The following is a 23,285-nucleotide window of genomic DNA, read 5'->3' on the forward strand; positions in this document are numbered from 1 at the left end:
AACCCCAAAAATTCTCCCTGCACCTGTGAACCTTAGCCAAGCCCCAACAACTCTGATTTCAATCGATTTACGACTCCATAGGCTACACTCAAGTGTTTAGGATCACGGTTCATCCCTCAAACTTCCCATATACAAAATCCATTTTCATTTTCCCCTTAAATTAGTGCCACTATAACAATCCCAAATCATCAACCCTAAAATGATGCTCATACAATTTTCATCCACTACAAAAAATCATGTATATAACGATGTTTTTAATATGACAGTTAATTAAAACTATCGCTTTTCGCAGTATAATATGTTAGTTTGATAACAACCATAATGTACATGTATAATATGACGTTTCTAACCACTATCTTTTACATTGTCATATTATTATTTAAAATTGTGTCATTTTGAAATACCACTTTATATAAAACATTATTTTTATAATTTTATGAAATTATTTCCTGTTCCACTTTTGTCTCGATACCTTTTTTTTTATTTTCAAAACTTTGTTCCCTCTCTTTTCTATTTCATTTTCCCACTCAACAATTTAATATTTTCTCTAACCCTAATTAAGCTCACTTCACCAAGACAGTCCCTTCTCTGTTGCCTCTTCCAGGCTCGAGCAACTACAGCCCTTGTCGAGCGTCCACGTCGCCGAACCTATGGAGCCGCAATCGCTGACGTCGCTGCCCTCCATGGTCGGCCAAGGCCAACGTCGGTGACGCCGTTTCAACTTCGCTCTTCCTTCTCAACAGTCTCTTTTTCTCGACACCAACAACACCAATCCAACCCCTGAAACCCGTGAATCTCGCAGAAGATAGGGGTGGTGGTTTGGTGGTTTTTTGGCCTGGGTGTGAAAGACGCATGTGGTGCTGGTTCGGTGGTGAAGTGCGTGCACTTGATTTTCTGAGTGCAGGTTGGAAATGATGGTTCCATCAATGGGGATCGGAGGTTAATCAATGTGGGGGTTAAGGATTGTTATGAATGGTGGTTCTCTGGTTTTAATTATTTTGTGCAGGTTGGATGAATGGAAGATGAAAAGGATTATGATGGCCAAGATGATTGTACGAGAGCGTTGATAGTGCACAGTGATACTCACAGTTTTGATGGACCACATTTTGTTTTCCAAACTCAAACAACAACAACATGGAGCACATCTTGGAGTGGTTTGATTAATTGGTTGGGCCTGGGTTTCAAGAATGTGATTGTTATTCAATGGAATTACATGAGATATGGAGAAGGTGAAGAGTTCCCTAATTTGAAATTATTTTGTTTTGCTCACTCACTGATTGATTATGTGTTAAGACCTATCATTCTAGATTGTGAATAGGTGATGAATAAGTTATTTGGGGAAAAAAAGCTACTTACTCTAGCTATATTTGTTACCCTGGCGTTGCAAATTTTGTGTTTATAGACTATAGAGATTGAAAGAAGAATAGAATTGGAAACAAAGGCTAAAAGGCATATTCAGAAACTTCTACTACTTGGTATAGTTTACTTAGTCAGTTTTCTTATATATCATTTGTATATGTGCTTCGTTGATACGTTTTGAAGGTAAAGTTAGTTAAATGGAGTGATTTATAGACACACTTGGAATCCAGTATTGTATAAGTGTTGATGATCCTAATATCTCAAGCTTTTGGGGTAGTTGGTGATTGATATGATAATATAATCATTCCTATAAATAAAATTTTGTTGCAAACAGTGTTTTAGTTTCTATCGTTCTAGAAACTATTTGATAGATTTGGAATAACTCATTCAATAAGATATACTTGAAATGGTGTGTTAATTATTTTTCTCTTTAAAATTCAGAGTTTTCTATGTCCACTACTTGTAGTTCGAAAAAGTTTTATTGTGAATTGAGTTTTTATTGGAGGTAGTTGAGTATATTATTTTTTAGAGTGATAATATTTTGTTTTCTTGATTACAGAGGCCACAACTTATAAAAGGAAATATGTAACTCTTGTTAGTGGAACAACAACGGAGCCAGGCTTGAAGCACATATTGCCGCATTTGTCATATTTAGAGTAATTCTATATTCAAATATATTTTTTTTTAATTTTTTATCAATATAATAATAAGAAAAATTGAACACCTTTTTTATTACTAAATTCGCCACTCAGTATAAACATTTTTATCAAAAAAATCTTAAAAGAAAAATAATTTTTCAATATCAATTTAACTTGTTAAAGAAAGAGGATATTATAGGATATAAAGTGATTAATAAGTTAAATTGGAGATAAACAACAGAAGATGTAATTATGGAGCTTTATAGTATATGTTCCTTTACATTATTATTGTTTTATTAATTTGGATTTGGATAACGAATAAATTCAATTTTTTTTTCTTTTATTGTAGGATGTTGGTGAAGATCAAGAGCATGAAGAATGATAAAAAAAATCTATATGTTATAGATGAAGAGGAAGAGGAATGGAAGTGTTGTCAAGATAAATTGTATTTTTTTTCTTTTTTTATTTATTTTGGAGAACATAATAATTTTTAGTTAGTTGTAAACAATTTTCCTTATGGAATTGTAAACAATATTATAATATAATTTTGTAATATATGAAAATTTTCAATTCCATATTATATATTAGAATTATCTTATTTTATTTTATTTATATATTTTAGTAGAATAATATAATGATAATAGTGTCAGTTTAAAGCGTTTTTCACATTATATTTGTCATCCAGTCAAAATATTATGTCAGTTTTAACTAACGCTTTTTGTCTCTTTAAACCGCCATTTTATACTTTGTATAAAATGACGGTAGTTGCGGCAGTTCATCTATCAAGATTCAAACCCATAACCATGTCAATGCCGAACCATTCAACCAATTCAAGTTTCGTGATTATTCTTAAAATCATAAGATTATATTATCACACAGCATGATCAAACATATATTTAAAATAATAAACAATTAAATAACACATAATTGGGCATACTTAGGACTTGAACCCAAGTCTTCTCAACACCACTAAGTATTCTCAACCACTTGAGCTAGTACTTTTCCACATCACATCAATCAATAATAAATGCCATAAAGGCTCCCACTATCCGCATTTATTAATTAATCATTTATTTAATTAATTAAATTTAGCGGATCTTACACAGGTTGTTATATGATGTATTTGCATTTAACATGAAGTACCTAATGGAGATGGTCTTGGAGTGGTTCCTCTCGCCGAAGGTCATGTATTGGTCTATATACCCTCGAGTCTCTACTCTTTCTCTTGAGAACTAGACAATTTCATCAATGCTAGTAGAGGATATCTACTAAACTTCCTTGATCAATCAAAACCTTATTGAAAATGAAACATTTTATCTCTACCTTAATCACCATTGGGTTATCTTGTTTGGGGTAAATGGCTTAGAAATTTGCGTTAGTGAATGTGATGGGTGGCATTCACAGATTGTTCTGCTCTAAGGTGCTTCTTTCTTACGGTTGCGGAGGATCCTCCTCAGGCAAATCCTCCTACGATAGTGTTGATCGTCCCCCTCAAAGGAGGGTTTTGTTCTGGTGGTTGTCTTTCTCCTCACGTTGGTTGATCACGTCTCTTGTTGCCATTCTCACCTAAGCGAGAAAGACCTCGCCTCAAAGAGAGTTCGTGCATAGGGGGTATTCAAGTTAGGCATTTCTCTCTTTAGCAAGGATAGTTTCGCTCTAGCGAGATGACTTTTCTTCAGCATGAAGTACCTTCTCGCTTAGGCGAGAATCACGTGTCTTAAGCGAAAACTCATGCGATATAAATATTCCATGAATCAAAAGGTTGGAGCTGGAACTTTGCATCCTATGATCTTAGAACCACAAAAAGGGCAGAGGAATCATCTTCTATGGGATTTTCTTGTTTAGCTCTTAGGACTTCAATGGCTACCATGAGTGGATAATCTTTTATCTTGAGATTGAATGTAATCAAATCAAACTTGGATGTAATTTTGTGATATTTATATATAGCATTTATGTTTATAGCCAATATTGGTATTATTGTTCTATTTTTAATGCTTGATTCTATTTGATCAATAAACTCCTGATTATGATTTTTAGATCTAATTGTACAATGTTTCAAAAAATCTGATATGAACAATGATACTTGATGTATTGCGATGCTAGGAAAAGATTTCAATATATCAATTGCTTATAACAGTTGAATCTAATGTTGGATAGTTTGTTGAATATGTGAGGAATCAATATTTAGGGAACTAATTTTATGAATTTTATACATGAGGAATCAATATAAATGATTTTTTGGTGTTACATCAATATTGGTAAATTCAGATGTTGTATGTTTATATTCATCTAGATTACAAACAAGTGAGATAAATGAAATTCAATCCTAGTTTGATCATGTTCTTGTTGTTCTTAGGGGGGATTGAGGACTTTGTAGGGTTGTGGAGATTTGTTACTCGCTGTGAATTGTTTGTGTAGTATCTTAGATAACGTAAGCTAATTTCTCTGTCCTAATTCATAAACATGTTAGGAATGTTTATTATATGATTATTTTGTGATTGAGTGATGTATCTGATATGTGGACTAGTTTATGATGTTTGAAACCTATGAAGATTTAGGTTTTACCAGTTATTTGAGAATAACAATATGTTATGGGTGCAATTGAGTTCAATTGGTGTGAAAATTGATGTTTTTGAGGTTTTGGAGTTGTGTGGATTGGCTGAATATGCATAATTTTGTTTAGATCATTTTCTGCAGGACTATGCAGATTTGCAAACTCGCTGGGCGAGCGAGTTGATCTACAAAATTATGCAGAATACTAATCTGCAGAATTATGCATATTTGCAGACTCGCTGGACGAATTTCCAAGTTATGGACTTCCACACTTGGGAAGTCGCTAGACAAGTAAGTCTCGCTGGGCAATTTATGTGAAGATTTTTCCACTGCAACTCCAATGGCAAATTCCTTAAATAAGCCATTTGGTTGTTGGTCGAGAGGGGAGAACTTTCACCGCCCAATGAGAAAATGTGTTCGCTGGGCGAGTAAGTCAGAATATGAAACTTCTATTCTTGAATTAGTTGAGTGTTATTTTGTTATTATAGAAGTTATTTGGGTTGTTCATTGATAACTAAGTATATATGTTAATACTAATTGAATAAGATTTAGCAATGTATTGTAGTAGTGCATGCATTGAAGTGGCAATTGTCTTGGCAGTTATCCTGACGTTTTAATGACCATTCAAATTCACAAATAGAGAGAAATGAGGTATGTAGTGAGAGGAGCAAGGGGTACTAGCCTAGGAGTTTTTCCTTGAACAAAGGTGTTAACAGATTAACCTTGTATGTGGTAGAATTTTATTCTTTATTTGTCGCTCTGCAGAGCATGAAATGCTGCTACAAGTGCACAACTTCCTGGATCCAACCTCAATCCATATATTTGGATCAATTGATTCTTAGATTATATGATTGTATGAAATTAACTAATTATTAGTGCCTAATGTATGTTATTACCTATTGATTTGAGTTATTCTTTAAATTGTATTAGCTTACCCTTTTTTTGTCTTGGTTTGTATTGGTGTTTTTTTTCCTTACAATGATCACCTGATTAGTGTGAGCAGTTGAAGATCTTGAAGCTGGTCTAGTGCATGGAAGAGGGGGGAAGTTGCTGAGTAGAGTTTCTTTGGAAATCTAGTGCTTGTGTATAAACTTGTGTTTTCCTTTTTAAAAACTTTTTTATAGGTTCGTATATAAAGTTGTATAACAATTTATCTTTTTGTTGGATGACTATAATATACTATTTATATACTTAGGTTCTATGTTGTGAATTATCAATTATGAAATATTTTGTTTGATGGTTTAGACTATTAAATTAGATGTTACACTCTTACGTCAAAATCATCATACTAAAATTGACTTTTGGTATGCTTGCCAACAGACCAACATGTATTTTAATTAATATGTTCTTCAATTTTATATCTAAGAGTGGTACATTCATCTATATCATGACAAAAGTTACAGTGGTATGGACATATCGCGAGGTGTCTGCATTGGAAGGGGTATTAGCCCTCTTTGGAGTGGTAATGAATCAACATACAGAGCCTCCTATAGAACCCGTGACTTGGGAATGTTCAATGTGGTATACCTAGTAAACCTAAGAGGTTTAGGAGGATTAGTTGGCCAAGTCTGCGTTGGAGGGCCTCTGAAAGATCCCTCGTTGTTCTGCCTCTTATCTACAACATTATCTTCGGCTTTGATTTTGTTCTTAAAGTCTTTCAATTCTTCCAAACACATGTATTTGGCGACTCTTAATCTCAACTTGGCCACGTTGGCTTTTGGTTTGCAAAGATTGTCAGCGAAAGGCCCTACTCATAAGGTTGTGACCATCTAATGTACCATTATACCTATCAATTGTCAAGGTTTTCTAGCTCTGTGGTAATGGAGTCTCCAATATATTATCCATAAAGGGGTGCTTTCGTGAACATCTTAGTAACGTAGAGGTATCGACAATCCCAACTATATGGGTATTGACATTTTGTGCACTCTCCTCCACGGTCTTTTCTCCAACCGTTGAGGATGTCACGTGAGTCTTGCTTGGTCAAGGGGGGTCATCCTCATATTACTCCTGAGTTTGCATTCTGTCTTAGCATTCTCAGCTCATAATTCTACTATCTCCTTTTGTAGTGCCAACATCAGTGCCATATGATTGGTTTCTACCATTTGTGTCTCTTATTCGTTGTTTGGCATCTTCCTAATGGACACCATGTGTACTTAAGCTAAATTGGCCCCATGGTGGATGCCAATGTTCCTACATGGACTAAATGTACCATAAGGGACAAATCTTTTACTGCAGCTAAGATGTTCAAGGTCCACTTTTTAATCTTCCCTTCGAGTCACCAAATCACTTCACTTCTATAGAGTCCTTGATGGAGATGCTCCTTCATGGATCACATCAGATGCCCATTCCAATTGGTGTTCCACCGATTAATCTACTCAGAACATCATCAAAACGCAGCAAAAGACTTGATTCTCTCGTTTGAAATTCGGAAACTCACAACACTCACGATGTTTGGGCAACTCGACGAGATGAAACCTCATCTAGGGTTTATGGTTGAGCTAAGATGAAAGGGAATAAATCTCACTCTATTCATCAAAGCTGCATTACATGAGGTTGGGTTGCCTTTATATAGGTGAAGGCAGCCGGAAAAATAGAAGAGAAGAAAGGGACGCCGTCTAATAGTAAACTAATGGCTCAAATGGTTGGGTTGCCTAAGTAGAACCCTAACGACTAAGGAAGTTCAGTGACGGAAGGACGAAACCCTTAATAGAAGATTGGAACTCGTGATAGTGTGAGGAACTCGTGAAGGTGTGGAAGAAAACCCTAGTAGAGTTTGGGAGACTCTAAAATAGGAATAAAATTTGGACGCGAGTGTTGCATGAATAAGTTTGGTTGGATCCGTGTGTTGGGAGAATTTGGGCTGCTGAATGCATGGATGTTGGCATGTAGTTGGCTTCTCGGCCCAAACACGATTGACGCAGAGCCACGTTATGGTAGGTGTGTTGGAGGAAACATTGGGCTGAACGTAGCAGAGGGAAGCCCATAAAAAGGAACATTGAAGTCTATCTCCCCACACGTGGAAGTGGCATGAAAGAGGACCAGTTATTAGCATGAAATGGCATGAGTGGTGCGTTGGCTTGCATGTTGCAGGCCCAATGTTGACTTTGGTTTTGATTGGGATGCACATTGCATTGCAAGTTTGTTCCTCGTATGGCTTGTAAATCAAAGTTCCTAGCCTATATAGAAGATAAAGAGAATTAAAGTCGCAAACAAGTTATTTATTTAATTAAAAAAAGAAACAAATAAAAGAAATAGGCCTAGGCATTGACCCAATGCTATAAGCCTTGTTGGGATCACATCATCTCCTCCCTCTTGAAGAGGATTTGTCCTCATATCTAGAGGTTGTTTAAAGCTCACAACAACCAAATTGAGGTTCCACCAGGATCAAAAATAAATCTGCAATAGTCATCAAACAAAATTGCATTGAATTCATAGAGACCATGCAGTATACATGAATGTGTAATGTGTGAAAATGGGCTTTTAAATTTTGAAAAGGTGATATTCGGCCCACTTCACCAAAGGAATGTTTCACACTTTGACTTAAAGGAGTTTTGAAAATAATTTTAAAGTAAAAGTGTGTTGTGGCACAAAATGTTGAGGAGTGTGAAATAATGGAATGAGATGGATTGTAAAACAGTTGAGAGGAAAACAAAACAAAAGATTTAGTGGAAAAAGAAGAAGAGTTTAAAGATGTGATTACTCCCTTTGGAAATTGGGTCTTCATAAAAAGAAGTGGTGAAGGTTTGTATACCAAATCCCTATTAATGAGTTCCCTTTCTACTTTTGAAATGCTCTTTAACTCTACCACTTTTGATTTTCTTTCAAACTCACTTTCTTGTCTTATTTTCTCTCTTTCTTCAAATTCTTTTCTCTCATTCTCTTCTTTGGCTTTTCTAAGATTCTTCTATTTTTCCTTTTCTTCTAAGTATACATTTCTTTTCCTTAGCATGTAGCTTCTCAAGCTTTTCTCTTCCTCTCTTTTGTTTTTCTCTTACTCTCTTTTGTTTTTCTCTCTCTCTTTGGCTACTCAAGAGCAAATCTAGATTGTTCTTAAAATCTTATTCTTGTCTAGAAAACTTGACAACATTTTGAATGAATGCATCACCTATGTCAATAAAATTTTCTAACCTAGACTATTCATCTCGAGTTATCTTAAATGAAGGGGGAATAATATGTTTCCACATGCATGCTTTCAATTCATAAAATGTATTAATGAATGATTCTATCCCCGTTTGCACTCTTGACTACCTCTTTTTCTAGCACTCAGATGCACATCCTATAAACCTAGAAGTAACATGCCTAAGAATGTCAAATTGACTATATTTACTAAATAATGGTTGCACCAACTTCTCTGTATCCCACATCCAATCTCTAAAAGATATTAGTTCTATATCTTCCCCAAAGAATGGAATGTCACTATGAATGGTATGATGCAACTCATTACTACTATGCCTACCTAAATGCACACTATCGTAAGAAGAAAAACTCATTTTCAAATGTTTTTGAAACACTTTTATCAAAACAAATTTTCACAAGATACTTGAAGAATTTCTGTAGAGAAAATAAGGTGAAACTGATCTAGAAATACTCTCAGGAAAGGGAGGTGAGTCTCTTGGACAGGCTTAGAAAGTAAGCATTTCCTAGCTACAAATCTCTAAACAACTTTCACAAAATTCTCAATGAAAATTCTAAGAAAAATAGCTTAATTGTGAAAAACATTGTTTTCAAACTGTGTGGACTAATTAAAACCTAAAGACCAAAAGAAGGTCAACTAGGTGTTAATGGCATGGCACCTAGATATTGTAAGACCTGAGAAAATTAATTAATTAAATAATTAATTAATAAATGCAGGTAGTAGGAGCCCTTATGACAATTAATGTTACCGTTTATAACGTGGAAAAGTACTAGCTTAAGTGGTTGAGAGTACTTAATTGTGTGAGAGGACTTGGGTTCAAGTCCGATGTATGCCAATTGTGTGTTATTTGATTTATTATTATTATGACAATATGCTTGATCATGTTAAGTGATGATATAATCATAGAATTATATTAATTATCATAAGACATGAATTGGTTAAATGGTTATGCATTGAATTGACATGAGGATGGTATGGGTTCGAATCTTGGTGAACCAAATTAAGTTTCTTTTTGTTAAAATTAGTTTTGGCATGAAGGTGAAAGGCAAGGAAAACCCTAGCAGCCAAGGGGGCTGGAAAACCATCATAGAATGGCCAATGAATGACAATTAAACTCAAGTTTAATGGTATTTTCGTTTTATAACATTTACCTCTCATTAAGACCATAATTAGTGACCAATTAAGGGAAAAAAAGAGTGGTTTAGGGACTGTCATTGTTGCATAGCCAGAGGAATACGAATTTGAGAGTGAAACGTGAGTTTTGAGAAGGAATGTATCTTGCTTATTTTTCAACTCTGTTTCGTGTTTTATGGTGATTGTATGATGTTTAAAATGATATGAACATGTACTGTGCATTGCTCTTGATGAATCTCTGTGTTGGCCTGCATGAACAGTGGAGGAAATCTGATATTCTCGTCCAAGCGAGTGAGTCTCGCCTAAGCGAGAGTATCAGAAACCCTCCTAGGTACTTGCACGAGCTGTCGCTCAAGCGACGAGCTCCAGTCTTGAGCGAGAGTTCATCTCGCTCAGGCGAGACTGAGCGAGAAGGTCTCGCCTAAGCGAGAGAACGCAAAAGTGCCATTGTTCCACTATTCGAGCTCTCGCCTAGGCAAAAGGAGCTTGCCTGAGCGAGAAAACCTCTCTCGCCTTAGTGAGGTCTTCTAGCCTGAGCGAGAACTGGTGCAAGAATTGCTCTATGACTGTTCTTTTCCCTATTTTTGGTTGTTAGTTATATGATTGGTTGGGAGTACCCTATTTAAAGTACGAAGTATGTGAATATGCATGTAATACCTGATTGTATGGGCTGGAATTGATGAATTTGGTATGATCTTTGTTTGGACCCTGATTGGATGGTTAGTTATGAATATTGGCATGATATTGGTATTATGATAACTTTATGTTTGGTTGGTGAGACATGATTTTAGGTATGGTTTAGGATGTAATTTCATGAATCTCTTGGTGAGATCTCATGGTGGTGCCTCATGGTCAGGACGTAATTCCATGACCCTTTTTGGTGGGAGCTCATGGTAGTGCCTCATGGTTAGGACGTAATTCCATGAAGGTTTCGTGGTGGTGCCTCATTATATAATTTAGTAAGGATTCAAGTAAAGATTGCATGCTAAAACTCTAAAGAGTTAGTTAGTCTCACGTAGAGCGTACTGACTCAAGTGGTGAGAGTAGCAGGAGGCCCTAGTCGTTGGCAAGATAATGGCCTTAGATGTTTGAAGGCTAACCTTGTGCGTGGTAGGGTGAAACCCATTGGCAATGGCTCTGCAGAGCAGTAGAGGTCACCACAAGTGCAAGCATCCAGTGAATTCGACTGATTATATGTATCCGAATATTTGAGTCTTAGAGTCTTAAATTGTCTACTATCACATGTTTGGTTGATTTATGTATCTTTGACTTTTAAATTGTATGTTCAATTGTATGATAAACCTTTTTCACTCTAGCTTACCCTTTCTGTTTGTTTGCGTGTCTTGTGTGTGACTTTTTCCTTTTGCGATGATCATCAATTTATTGATGTGAGTAGATGTGGGAACTCCTCGTGGTCCTCAGGGTGATGGAAAATCCGCTGCGTAGCTTATCTTGGGTTGGATCCCCTTGCTCCAAGTTTTCTTTTAAGGCATTGTGGCCTATGTACCATCTTGCTCCTTGAGCATATGTATTTTGAATACTGTTAAACTTTTATCTCGTTTTGTTAATGGCATCGTGGTGTGCCTTAGTTTTTTTCTAAGTATTATGAACAATTGTAGGGAGTGACATTTCTACTCCATGACAATGCCTTTTTCATCATTTTATGTGATGTTTCATTTAAATAAATTTTTTTATTAGATGGGACGTTACAATAATCGAATCTCACTAATTTTAAACCACTATCACTTCTAAAATATCATTTTCTAACATTTTACATGCAATTTTATCATATAAATATAAGATTCAAATTCAATTTCACCACCGATACATAATTTATTAGATTCTAATAGGTATTTTCTTTATTATTTTTATTATTACTACTACTGTTACCATAAAATTTATTAATATCTTACTTTACTTTTATTATGATAAAAAATGTAATGAAATTAATATTTGTCTTATTTTTATTCTATGACATTTTTTTACTATTATTGAGGTTTATCTTAAATACCAAGTTATATAATTTGTATATCATTCAGGAAGATTCATTAGTATTTACTTAATATAATTTGTATACAATTTATTTTCTTATAATTATCTTCATTTCCCTTTCAATTAAATTTTGGTTAGTTAATAATATAAAAATATATAAAGCTCTTATACATAAATTAAACTTAAAAAGTTATTTTTCGTATAAAAAGGAAGAAATAACACAATCATTGCTTCCTCAATTTCAGTTTGTTTTTTCTTCAATCTTCCTACAGTAATACTCCTCGTGTTACAACAGTTAACAGAATCTTTTATTGATTATATTGTCCTGGTTTGAATTTTTTAAATAAAAACAAGGAAAAAAAAAGACATTATAATATTAACCTTAAGAAGATAGATGGTGTAGAAATTAAGGATTGTTTGGTGTGAGAGATACGACAACGATATAACAATGTTATTATCTTGTTATTTTGTTATAGTTAATATAATAATGTTATGTTGACATTTATTTTTTTTCTCAATTCTTTGTTATATATAATATTTACCATAATGTAACACCCAAAAAAACAATAATGTAAAACTACGGGATATAATATTATAATATTATAACATTTGTTATTCAACATGCATATTAAAAGTATATAAATTATTTTATTTATAATCATCCATAAAGGTAAGACGGTAAATAAAAATAAAATCATATACAATCTAAGAACAAAATTAAAAATAAAATAAAATAACTACAAAGTTTTTTCAAAAATTAATAAATAGTGCATTGCTAAACTAAGATTCAAACAACTACATCATCACCACCATCTCTTCCTGAACCAATACCTATTTTTTCATCTACTCACACCAAATAATAATGATCATAGCAAAGGAGAAAATAATTTAAATAGACAAACACATAAAAGGGTAAGTTAATTTCAAAAGAAAGTTCATATATATAAATATATACATACATATATCACACAATAAAATTTCAAATCAACCTACCTTTATACTAAACCAAACAATATCAAGTAACTCATCACACATAAAGACTCTCAAGACTCAATTATTCGGATATAGTCATTGACGTATCATTCTTGGAGGTTTAGCACTTATGGTGACCTCTACTATCTACAGAGTCACTGCTAATGGTTTTTACACTACCAGTCACAAGGTTAATCCCTTTAATCGTCATAAGAACCCTAAGGATTATTCTTAATGTAGGACCTTTTCTTCCTCTCATCACACAACCCATTACACTCTATATGAGTCTTGAATGAGCATTAGAGTATCAGGATAAACCTCTAGTACTAACTACTTACATCAATGCACACACTACTAGTTATAAGTGGATTTCCTTCCATGGAATTCCTCACCAACCATCAACCACACCATATTATAATAAATGTATTCACTAATATCTTAGACAACATTAGTCAAAGATCAGAAAGCAATGAAATTATGAAACACAAAGAAGGGAGAAGTGTGGAGGTAGACGCTCAGTGGTAATAGGGTGGTACTCAGCCTTGAAGCTCTTGCAAAAAGTGGTGTTCAATGTTGAAGCTCTCGCAAAAAGTGGTGCTCAACTATGAATATCACCACTCAGCACCCAAATGGCCACTAATTTGCAAACTCTAACTAGCGTTCAGTGCCCTTAACCCATCGCTCAGCGCGCCACACCAGATGCTTCTCAGTTATGAGTTTTTCACTTATTCCACTACACAATTTGGTATCTTGCACTTTTCTTTCCTCAAACACAGTTCAAAATAGTTTATAAATGATACTAAACTGAACAATTGCAAGAAGCAATATCTCTCATCCCAATTACATCCTAAGCCACCTAAAATTCCAACATTTATCGATCCATATGTGATTAAAAGCAAAACCCTAAATAAATAATATAACACTTTGAATTCAAACATGGTTATAACCCCACATACAAACCTGATAAAATACAACAATACAAAATCCAATTTATCTCAACAACCATGTTCTCCAATTTCCACCATTTAATACTAATTTATATACCTTTTTTAATAATAATTTGTATGAATAAACATAATATTTTTTTATTAATATATTTATATGTATAATTTAAATGAACTTAAATTATTTATCAGGATATTAAATTAAAGAATTAATAATTTAATATTTTTAATATATTAATTATAATTTTAAAATGTTATATAACTTTTTATAATATAAAAAAGTAATTATATAAACAAAATATAGTTTCGAACAATTTAGTTAAAATTGCATTGTTTTATAATTGTCATAATTTGTAAAAAGAATATATTAAAAGTTAACTTTTAAAAAATTATTTATGATTATTGTGAAAATTAGTATATTATAATATGTTATCCACTAAAGATATAATTATATCTTAGCATTCTTATCTTATAATATCATATATTCTTATTTTACTAAATGAGTTCTAAATACTATGGGGTTTTTTTTTCTAAGGCTCTTCTTCTACTCTTAATTGTTTTTGGAACATTGTAGAGAACTATAAAATATATACACTAATGAATTAACTATAAAATATATTCATGTGGGGGGATTCATTAGAGAGAGAGAGGTGGAATGGTAAGTTGTTAACATCATATAAATGAACGTGCATATGATGAATGGGGGTCAAATGTTCATTTCTCATTATTCAAGGAGGGGAAATGGTTGAAGCAAGGAATTGAATGAAAACTTTGTCAAAATGTGGTTGTAACCCAATTTAAATCTTTACCAAATTGCTACAATCGCATCAAATGCCACCGTCAAAAGAAGATCCACTTAAGAGCCACACCCATGTGCTTTTTCTCATCTTTTCAACTCTTTCGCCTAATTTTGTCCTAGCTAATCCTCACCTATCTTTGCCTCCACATCTAATTTAACTCATGCAAGGGAAAGGGCATGTCTTGTTGCAATCAACCATTCTCCCACTCCTTGTCTTTTTTTCTTTCTTTTTGCCCCAATATATTCACTTTAGTCTCTCCACAATTAGCTTTACTTAGTTCAAATATCAATGCTAATCAATTATCTCACTCAAATGTGTCGAAAAATATTACATTTTAGTTAATTATCTTAATTTGGTTTCTGATGGGAAATACCAACGCTGAAAACATTATTGCGTAATCAATTCCACTTAGTGAAGTACAAGTTAACAACACAAACATCATAATAAATATATTAGCATGCTGATCAAATTGTACCGCTACCTTCTTTTGTCGTATATATTGTTAACAGTTATTAGGGTAGTTGAGCATTTTCGAATGCTCAGTGCATTTAAATTTGGACAAACATGATTGATGGGATTCTACGGATTGTTTTACTTTCGGATCGAATTACGTTTTGAAATAAGCTTTGGTTTTATTCGCGGTGTTAGTCAGCACACTATTCATTTCTGTCTTCGTATGTGTCGGTCACAAGGAACAAGAGAGACAGAAGAAAGCTAAAAGAGAGTTTAACATATATGATATAGTATAAAAGCCTATATAAAACCTAGGCAAAACTTTGTATTATAACAGAATAATGATAATATATCAACTCTTCTTCACTTGTTTCCCTCTCAGAATACGTCCAGATTCTTCAACTGACCTGGTTCTCAGAGAGTAAATAACAGGTGGAGGTTGTAATCATGAGGAACTCATTAAAACTAAAAAAAGAAGAGAAAAAAACAAAACAATCTAAGAAGCCCCCACAAAAGGGCGAAAATAGTGGAGATATATGGAAATCCAAGGAAAAGTGAATAAAAGCTAGAGATCCACCACCATATACTAGCCCTTTTTCTCTTTTTTTTTTTTTTTTTGGGACATATACGTATATATCTTGTTTAATTTTTCCTTTTTGGACTGAATGGGATGAGTCATTATCAGCAAGGAGAACCTTTCTTGCAGGTGAGTGCACCAGCACCTGTTGTAATGGAACCAACAAGTGAAGATGGTCTCGCACTTAGGCTTGAAGCCCTTGCATAACTTGAGGAAGCTCCAGCACCAGAAGCAGTAAAAAATGCACCATTTACTAACAAATCCCCTTCTGATCTCCAATTCCAACTCTGCCATTCACTCTCTGCCGCATCTTCACGTTTTGTCACCTAAACAAGTACCAAATTTAGCACACACAGTACAACAACATTAAATCATAACATAGGACTTTATGAATAAATCAATCACCTCTTTGCTAAATCTGTCATCTGGTGCAACAAATCTGTTGCCTTGGCTGTTGATGGTTGGATTAGCACTCCCTCCAATGGCATACATTTCCCAGTGAGTATAATCATTGTTCACAACATGGAAATACCCAAGCCTACACCTGCAAGTTGCACAAAGGTTGTTTTTTTTTTAACACTCAATGTTTGTCCTACAACATAACATGGCCTCCAAAGTAACGTGTAGTGAATGATAACTATGAGGGTAAAAAAAAAAAAAATTGAATAAAGTGTGAAGTACCTTGGCATCCTTTGAACAAGACCTTCACCGAAGTGGTTGAAAGCAATAGTGACTTGCATGTCCTTGTCCTGAGTGTAGGAGTCACTGTGACCTAAGAGCATGACCTTGTCATGATGCGTCATGTAATTGTTGGAGATGGTGATGGCGGTGGACCCATGGATGGCGTCGATCAACCCGTCGTTGCAGTTCGACAAGGAGCAATGGTCGACCCACACGTGGCTTCCTCCGAAGATGGACACACCGTCGCCGTCCGACACGGTTCTCCACCCGTAGTGCCGTGGGGAGGCGCGCACCATGGCGTTCCCTCCCTGCTTGCAGTCGTGCACGTGGATGCCGTGGATGATGATGTTCGTCACGTACTGCACGGTGATGCAGGGGCCGCCGGCGATGTGCACGCTGGCGCCGCGGCCGTCGATTGTCTTGAAGGAGTTCATCAGAAGCTCCTCCTTTAGCTGGATCACCATGTCGCGCGCGAAGATGATCCAGAGTGGCTCGTCTTGGATCACGGCGTGGCGGAGTGTCCCTGGCTTCGGGTTCACCGGGTCGTCGTCGCCGGCGTCGTCAACCACGTAGATCTTCCCGTCCCTTCCGCCGATGGCGTTCTTTCCGAACCCGATTGCGCAGTCCGCTAGCCTTTGCCGGTTCTGCTCCCAATTCGGGTCGCACCGCCAACAGTCATCAATGGGGTTGCCGCTGCCGCATGAAAGGTAGCCCAAGCTCCTCCTAGGCCTAGCTATGGAGGCGTTGATTTTCCTGCACCCAAAATAATTATTTATTTATTATTATTATTACTACTCTCTTTTATTCGATTAATTTTAATAAAAAATAATTGATGATACAGTTAGTGGCAATCGATATGAAAATCCAACCACCAAGACATGTTGGTTAGTATATAGTAACTGATACTATTGTAAAGGGTCCTATTAACCTTTGTCATCATTAGACCCTATTATGAAATTGAAAGGGATATTTTCATTAAAAATTAAAAATATTTAAGGAAAACAATTTAACAAAACCAAAATTTCCTTAATTCCTTAACTAGATTAAAGCTAATAAATTTATCAAATAAATGATTTGCAAGTGAATGTGACTGAAAATTTGATCTCTCCCTTTCATACTATAACCAAAGGTTAGATTTAAAGTCTTTTATATCACGTGATGTATATGTTAAAATCTATACTTGATTAATGATGAAAAGTTTTAAACTGATAATGTATCCCTGTGAGAAACAAATGTTCTTTCTGGGTTTTAAGGAACAAATTGTCTGTTTAAAGAAGCACTAGCCAATAATGTAGAACAATATTTTGGAACATGTTTGAAATGAAGTTGATGAAAGTGAAAAAAGTGATCCCATTTTAGTTTTGGTGTGAGGAAAAATAGCATGTAATGCAGAATACAAGATGTAAATGTAAGTGGGTAACATGGATCTAAAGGTGGAAGTGTACCTGTTGACCTCTTGAACAACCTCTTCAGGGTTTTGAACTGGTGAAGAGAAAATGAGGATAGGAGTGAGGAGAAAGAAGAAGAAGAAGAAGAAAAGCAAAGAGAGTGTGGTTGTCATGTTGGCTATAACTCTTCTTTGCAAAGTGAGTGAGAGAGAGAAAGGAGGGAAGTGAGAAGTGATGTAGGTTGTAGGGAAGTATATAAAGAGAGAAAACCCAAAGCAATTGGTGTGATCAAACTAAACATATTGTCGAAAAAATAATAAAAATAAAAAATAAATAAACATATGGGACCCAATTGCATCCTGATTATTGGGTAGTTTTGGCCGTTAAGCAAGGCCTAAATGATGGTGCATGGAAGATCAAAACAGTCAAAAGAAAAACCTTGGAAGAGAAAAGATGATGAAATAAGAAAAAGGGCACACATGATTCGATGTGTGTGAAATAATGTTTGGTCAGGTAATAAGGACGTACACTTGAGAGTAGAAATTTGATTAAACTAATTATATAATTAAGTTACCCACTTAATTCTACAACTGCTTTCAGAGGGTAGTTAATTAGGTTTTACCAAACTTATTAATTAAGATGAAGATAGAATTGATTGTGCAACAGCACGCTTTCTTTCTTTGTCATGTTAATATATATTCTGGCATGATCGTTGAGAATGATGAAATAATCGTTTAATTATCAGCAGTGGACGCACTTTTTAATTGGTATTAATTAACGAGACTGAATTAATTAAAATTAACTAAAATTGGTCCTTCGAAAATGTAAATTCTTCCTCCACTACCCGTTGTGTATATTCTTTTGGCAGCAATTACTTCATATTTTTGACTTGAATTTTTGTATGAACGGTTCTTAGGAAAAAAAGGTTTACCCCAGTGGAAAATATTGACTTATTGCTCTAATGGGTCCATCTCTTCCTTTTTAGTTCACGAGATATCTTACAAGATCCATGTGTTTTCCAAATTTAACTACGTGATACATATTTAAGGTTTTTTTACGTGAATGAGTTCATCCTGAGACCATAGATTACCAAAATAAAAAACATTGTATATTATTACTACATATAAAAGATAATGGGGTAGTATAAGTAAGAAATATATAGTTAAGATTTTAATAAATCAAATCACACGTTTTTTTCTTCTCCCAATTTCGTAGAGAGATGAAGGTGAGGAATAAGAAGATAAGATTTTATTGGAAAAAAATGTATAAGACCATTGATTTTTAATTGTGATCATTATGGGTCTAGATATTTATTTAGTCTTTGATAATTTACAAAATTTAGCTATGTGAATAATGAAAATATATGTCTTCTAGAAATTATAACTATAAGGACCGGTTTTGACATGGTTGCGCAGCTTGCATAGAAATTTCATTTACTTTTTGCTTGAAAAAAATTAGAAAATATTGTTTATTTAGCAATAGTAAAGTTAATTAGTCTTCTTAATTTTATTTTTAATGTTGATTATGGTCATTTAATTGATAATAATTTATATGTTTGATTTTGATGGTTCTTATAAACTCAATATTGGTGGAAAAAAATGCTCTTGATATGATAGATATACAAGAATTATATTTCACACTTTTTTCATAATAAGTGAAATTGTTATACTAAATCTTTATTGAACAAGTCCATGAATGTAATTATAGAATTTTGAAATCAAACTCTCAATGATACGGTGATGAGTATGATTAGTCACTCTTAATGCTTTGAGTAAAGCATTAAAAATTACAATTTATTTCCTTAATAGGGAAGCATAAAAAATACCATCTTGAAGAAATAACTTGTGATTAACCGTGATCAAGTCATTTTATGGTTCTTGTAGAAAACAAAGAAATATATGAAGAAGGAGATTGCATATTATTGAATGTGTATAAAATATTACAAGAGATGAGTTATATATACACACAAAACTAACCCTAGAAGTCACAAGTAAATGAGCCTAAAACATGAGCTTATGCTAACATCCTTCAAACTCACAATGCTATAACTAAATGCATTGAGAGTTTATCAAATAAAAACGAAAGCATAAAATAGAGTGTGGCATGGAAAATATATCTGCAATCTGTTAAGTTGAAGGAACAAATGGTAAACATATAGTTCCAAGTTGAAGATGATGACGGGTAAAATGGTAATTTGTTTCAATATGCTTTATTTGCTCATGAAAAACTGAGTTGCGAGCAATATGAATACCACTTTTACTGTCACAATGTAGAGGCGTGGAATCTTTTAAATAGACACTCATATGTACAAGTAACCAACACAACCAAATAACCTTACCGGTAGTCAACGCCATGGCACAATACTCAACTTCTGTGACGATCAAGATGTAACATCTTGTCTCTTACTCTTCCATGACATAAGTGGATCACCAAGAAAATCACACCACCAGGCAGTGGATTTTCAATCATTAGGATCACCATTCCAATCTGCATCATAATAGGCATGCAAGTGTAAAGATGATGTAGAAGAAAACAAAAGAGACTGAAACTAAGTCCCCTAAAGATACTTGAGAATACAAATAACAACACCCTAATGAACTATTGTGGTAGCTGAAACTAACTAACTAAGAACATGAACAACATGTGCAATGTTTGGACGAGTCATAATAAGATAAACATGACTACCAACAATAGTTCAATATAAAGTACAATTAGTCAAAGGAACACCATCATGTGGGGAATATCATACAATTATCTCAAGAGGAGTATTGAGTATCTTGTTGTCAATAAGCTGAGCATGCTCAAATGCGTCAGCAATATACTTGGATTGAGACAGAAAATAACCTTTGGGAGAAGAAGCAACCTTAATACCCAAAAAAAAAATGTAGTACACCTAAATCTTTCATAGCAAAATGATGGGATAATGTAGTTTTTAAAGATGCAATTCCATAAAAATCATCACCAGTAATAATCATATCATCAACATATAAAGATAATGACATACGTCTTGCATTGATTTTCTTGACAAATAATGCAGAATCATGATTACTAGCAACAAAATCAAGAGAGACAATTACTGTAGAAAACTTTTGAAACCAAGCATGAGGTGCTTATTTAAGACCATAGAGGGATTTTTGAAGTTTGCAAACGTCACTAGATTTGTGAGAGATGCCTGGTGGTGGAATACTTCCTCATGTAAATCCTCATTCAAAAAGGAATTCTTCACATCCATTCAAAAAATCTTCCATTGAAAAATAGAAGCGACAATAATCAAGGTACGAATAGTAGTAATCTTTTTCATAAGAGCAGATGTTTCCTCATAATCCATGCCATACCCTTGGGTATATCCTTTATCAACAAGTCTAACTTTATACCTTTCAACTAAGCAATATGATTTTGTCTTAATTTTGAATCAGGTCCCATGTACGAGTCTAATGTAGACTAGTATGTTCCTCAGCCATAGCATTCTACCAAAGTGGATCACAAACAGTCTCTTTATAGGACGAAGACTCATGAAGACGGTGAATAGAAGCAATTAAAGTAGCAGATGAACCAGAATAAGAGGAATAAACAAAATCTGTTAGTTGAGTGGACTTACGCCACAACCTTAGGAGATGATTGAGCAAGCATAGTAGGAGAATCAACAAGTACAATCTTTGATGCGATGTTTGTAATTGGTGTTAAAACAAGTTCTGGAGTTGGTACGAAAGTAGGTGTAGTGTCAACAATATCCAAAGGATCAATTTTAATGACATCAGATGTAGTCAAATCATGGGAGCTAGCTAGAATAGAAAAGAATGGAACATGTTCTAAAAACACAACATGACGTGAGACATACAATTTTTGACTCACTAGATCAAAGCAACGATATCCCTTTTAACCAAGACCATATCCCAAAAAGACTCAGAAAACAAACTTACATGATAATTTAGTACGCTCCACATGTGGTTTTAGAACAAAACAAGTATATCCAAAAACATGTAAAGTAGAGTAATTAAGTGCATGAGCATACAATTTTTTCAAAAGGAGACAAACCATAATTATGTGAAGTCGAGATCCGATTCAGAACATGAGTTGTTGTAAGAAAAGATTCCCCGAAAAGACACTTGGAACATCGGCAAATAATAAGAATGATCTTGTAGTTTCAATAAGATAACTATCACTAGTGCAAATTTGACATTTTACTTCGCCTTATAGGCCTCGGTTGCCGTTGAACCGAGGCCTATAAGGAGGCGGTGGCATTTTTGCAATTTTCGTCCAACTTTTGGCCCCGGTTGCAACAGAACCGAAGCATATAAGGCAGTGTCAGTATTCAAATTTTCAAAAATGCCATCAGCATCAGGCTTTTGGCCTCGGGTCTTTAAGGACCGAAGCAATAAATAGGACTTTTGGCCCCGGTTGCAAGAGAACCGAAGAATATAAGGCAGCGTCAGTTTTCAAATTTTAAAAAATGCCATCAGCATCAGGCTTTTGGCCTCGAGTCTTTAAGGACTGAGGCAATAAATGGGATTTTGGCCTCGGTTATTAATTGAACCGAGGCCATAAGAGCTGTTAAAATTCCCAATTTGTGAGCCCTAGTTACTATTCATCGTCAATGGCCAGAACGCAAAGGGTGACAGCACTAATAAGCCCCTCTTCACCATGCTTCCCGACAAGACCTACAAGTACTGTCTTTGCAACGTGGGTCTTAAAAACTCCGTCAACTTTCGCTTCCAAAACCACCAGATGAAACTGGTTGAGATGGAAGGCTCTCACACTGTTCAGAACGTCTACGACTCCGCTCTTCTCGTGGTTCTCGAAGATGATCTCGATGAAGGTGCGGTATTCGAATTTGACAACGTTGGGAGCCAAGGTTTGCTGGTGGCTCATCGAGAATGGTGTCATACTTGAAGACCTTGTCGCCGATACCGAAGTACTCAACGAGCTTAAGTGGGGTTTCACTTTCGACGTGTGAAACACCATTGATGGCGTAGCGAAGCTTGCCGTTATCCTTGCTGACGGTGTTAACGAACTTGAGGGTGCGAGTGATGTTGATCTGGCCATAGTGGTAGGAGCCTTGGGGGTTTGGCCTGGCAGCGCTGGCGGTCAAGTTCCAGCGGAAGGAGCGGAACTGACTAAGATGGCGGTCAAGTTTCATTTATTGCCTCTGGCTTAACCTCTCCTTATTGGATTTTGTGTTGTATTTCAGTGGGAGCCATGGATGGAGGTGCAGTGGGTGGTGCAGGAGGACACACAAAGGGTGTGTGAAGTGGAGTACACAGAGGAAGCAGTCCATGGGCAGTCCACCATACAGTTGCGGCGGCAACAGTGGCTGCTGTAATAGCTGTCACACTAGGAGGAGTGCACATGGGAGAATCTGCGGAAGTTTCTACATTTACCATATGGCTTCGGTTCTCGTGGACCCGAGGCAAAAAAGGAACCATATGGCTCCGGTTCATTTAGAACCGAGGCATAAAAGGGACTCTATGGTTTCGGGTAATAACTGAGGCCAAAAGGGGTACCTTTTGGCCTTGCCTCAATATGCCTCGGTTCCAGACCCGAGGCAAAATGAGGAAAATAACCGGGACAAAAAGCCTTTACTGCACTGGTGTATAAGACTCAGAAAAATTAAATAAATAAATATTTATTTAATATAAATGCAACTGAATGGATCTTTATT

At 35.1% G+C, this 23,285-nt stretch overlaps 1 protein-coding gene and 1 long non-coding RNA gene across 2 annotated transcripts; one reads left to right on the top strand and one right to left on the bottom strand.

The window, feature by feature from the left end:
* Positions 1 to 534: 534 nt before the first annotated feature.
* On the top strand, positions 535 to 2,587 carry LOC114162723 (uncharacterized). Its single transcript, XR_003599295.2, has 3 exons — positions 535 to 1,229; positions 1,919 to 2,015; positions 2,347 to 2,587. It is a non-coding gene; the product is annotated as an uncharacterized LOC114162723 (long non-coding RNA).
* Positions 2,588 to 15,268: 12,681 nt separating this feature from the next.
* Positions 15,269 to 17,866, bottom strand: LOC114162215 (putative pectate lyase 18). The gene is made up of 4 exons (XM_028046031.2): positions 17,684 to 17,866; positions 16,239 to 16,991; positions 15,963 to 16,101; positions 15,269 to 15,883 (listed from the first exon to the last, which is right to left on the bottom strand). The coding sequence occupies exons 1-4, from the start codon at positions 17,797 to 17,799 to the stop codon at positions 15,662 to 15,664; spliced, it is 1,230 nt and encodes a 409-aa protein (XP_027901832.1). The 5' UTR covers positions 17,800 to 17,866; the 3' UTR covers positions 15,269 to 15,661.
* Between the last annotated feature and the right edge of the window lie 5,419 nt (positions 17,867 to 23,285).

Source organism: Vigna unguiculata, chromosome 9 (assembly GCF_037176805.1).
Source record: "Vigna unguiculata cultivar grain cowpea cultivar isolate G323 ecotype 2 chromosome 9, ASM3717680v1, whole genome shotgun sequence".
Classification (NCBI taxonomy): domain Eukaryota; kingdom Viridiplantae; phylum Streptophyta; class Magnoliopsida; order Fabales; family Fabaceae; genus Vigna; species Vigna unguiculata.

Coding starts and splice junctions, on each gene's coding strand:
- LOC114162215 (XM_028046031.2), bottom strand. CDS start 17,799: ATGACAACCACACTCTCTTTGCTTTTCTTCTTCTTCTTCTTCTTTCTC. Junction 16,992..17,683: donor GTTGTTCAAGAGGTCAACAG/GTACACTTCCAC, acceptor TTTTGGGTGCAG/GAAAATCAACGCCTCCATAG. Junction 16,102..16,238: donor CTTGTTCAAAGGATGCCAAG/GTACTTCACACT, acceptor TGCAACTTGCAG/GTGTAGGCTTGGGTATTTCC.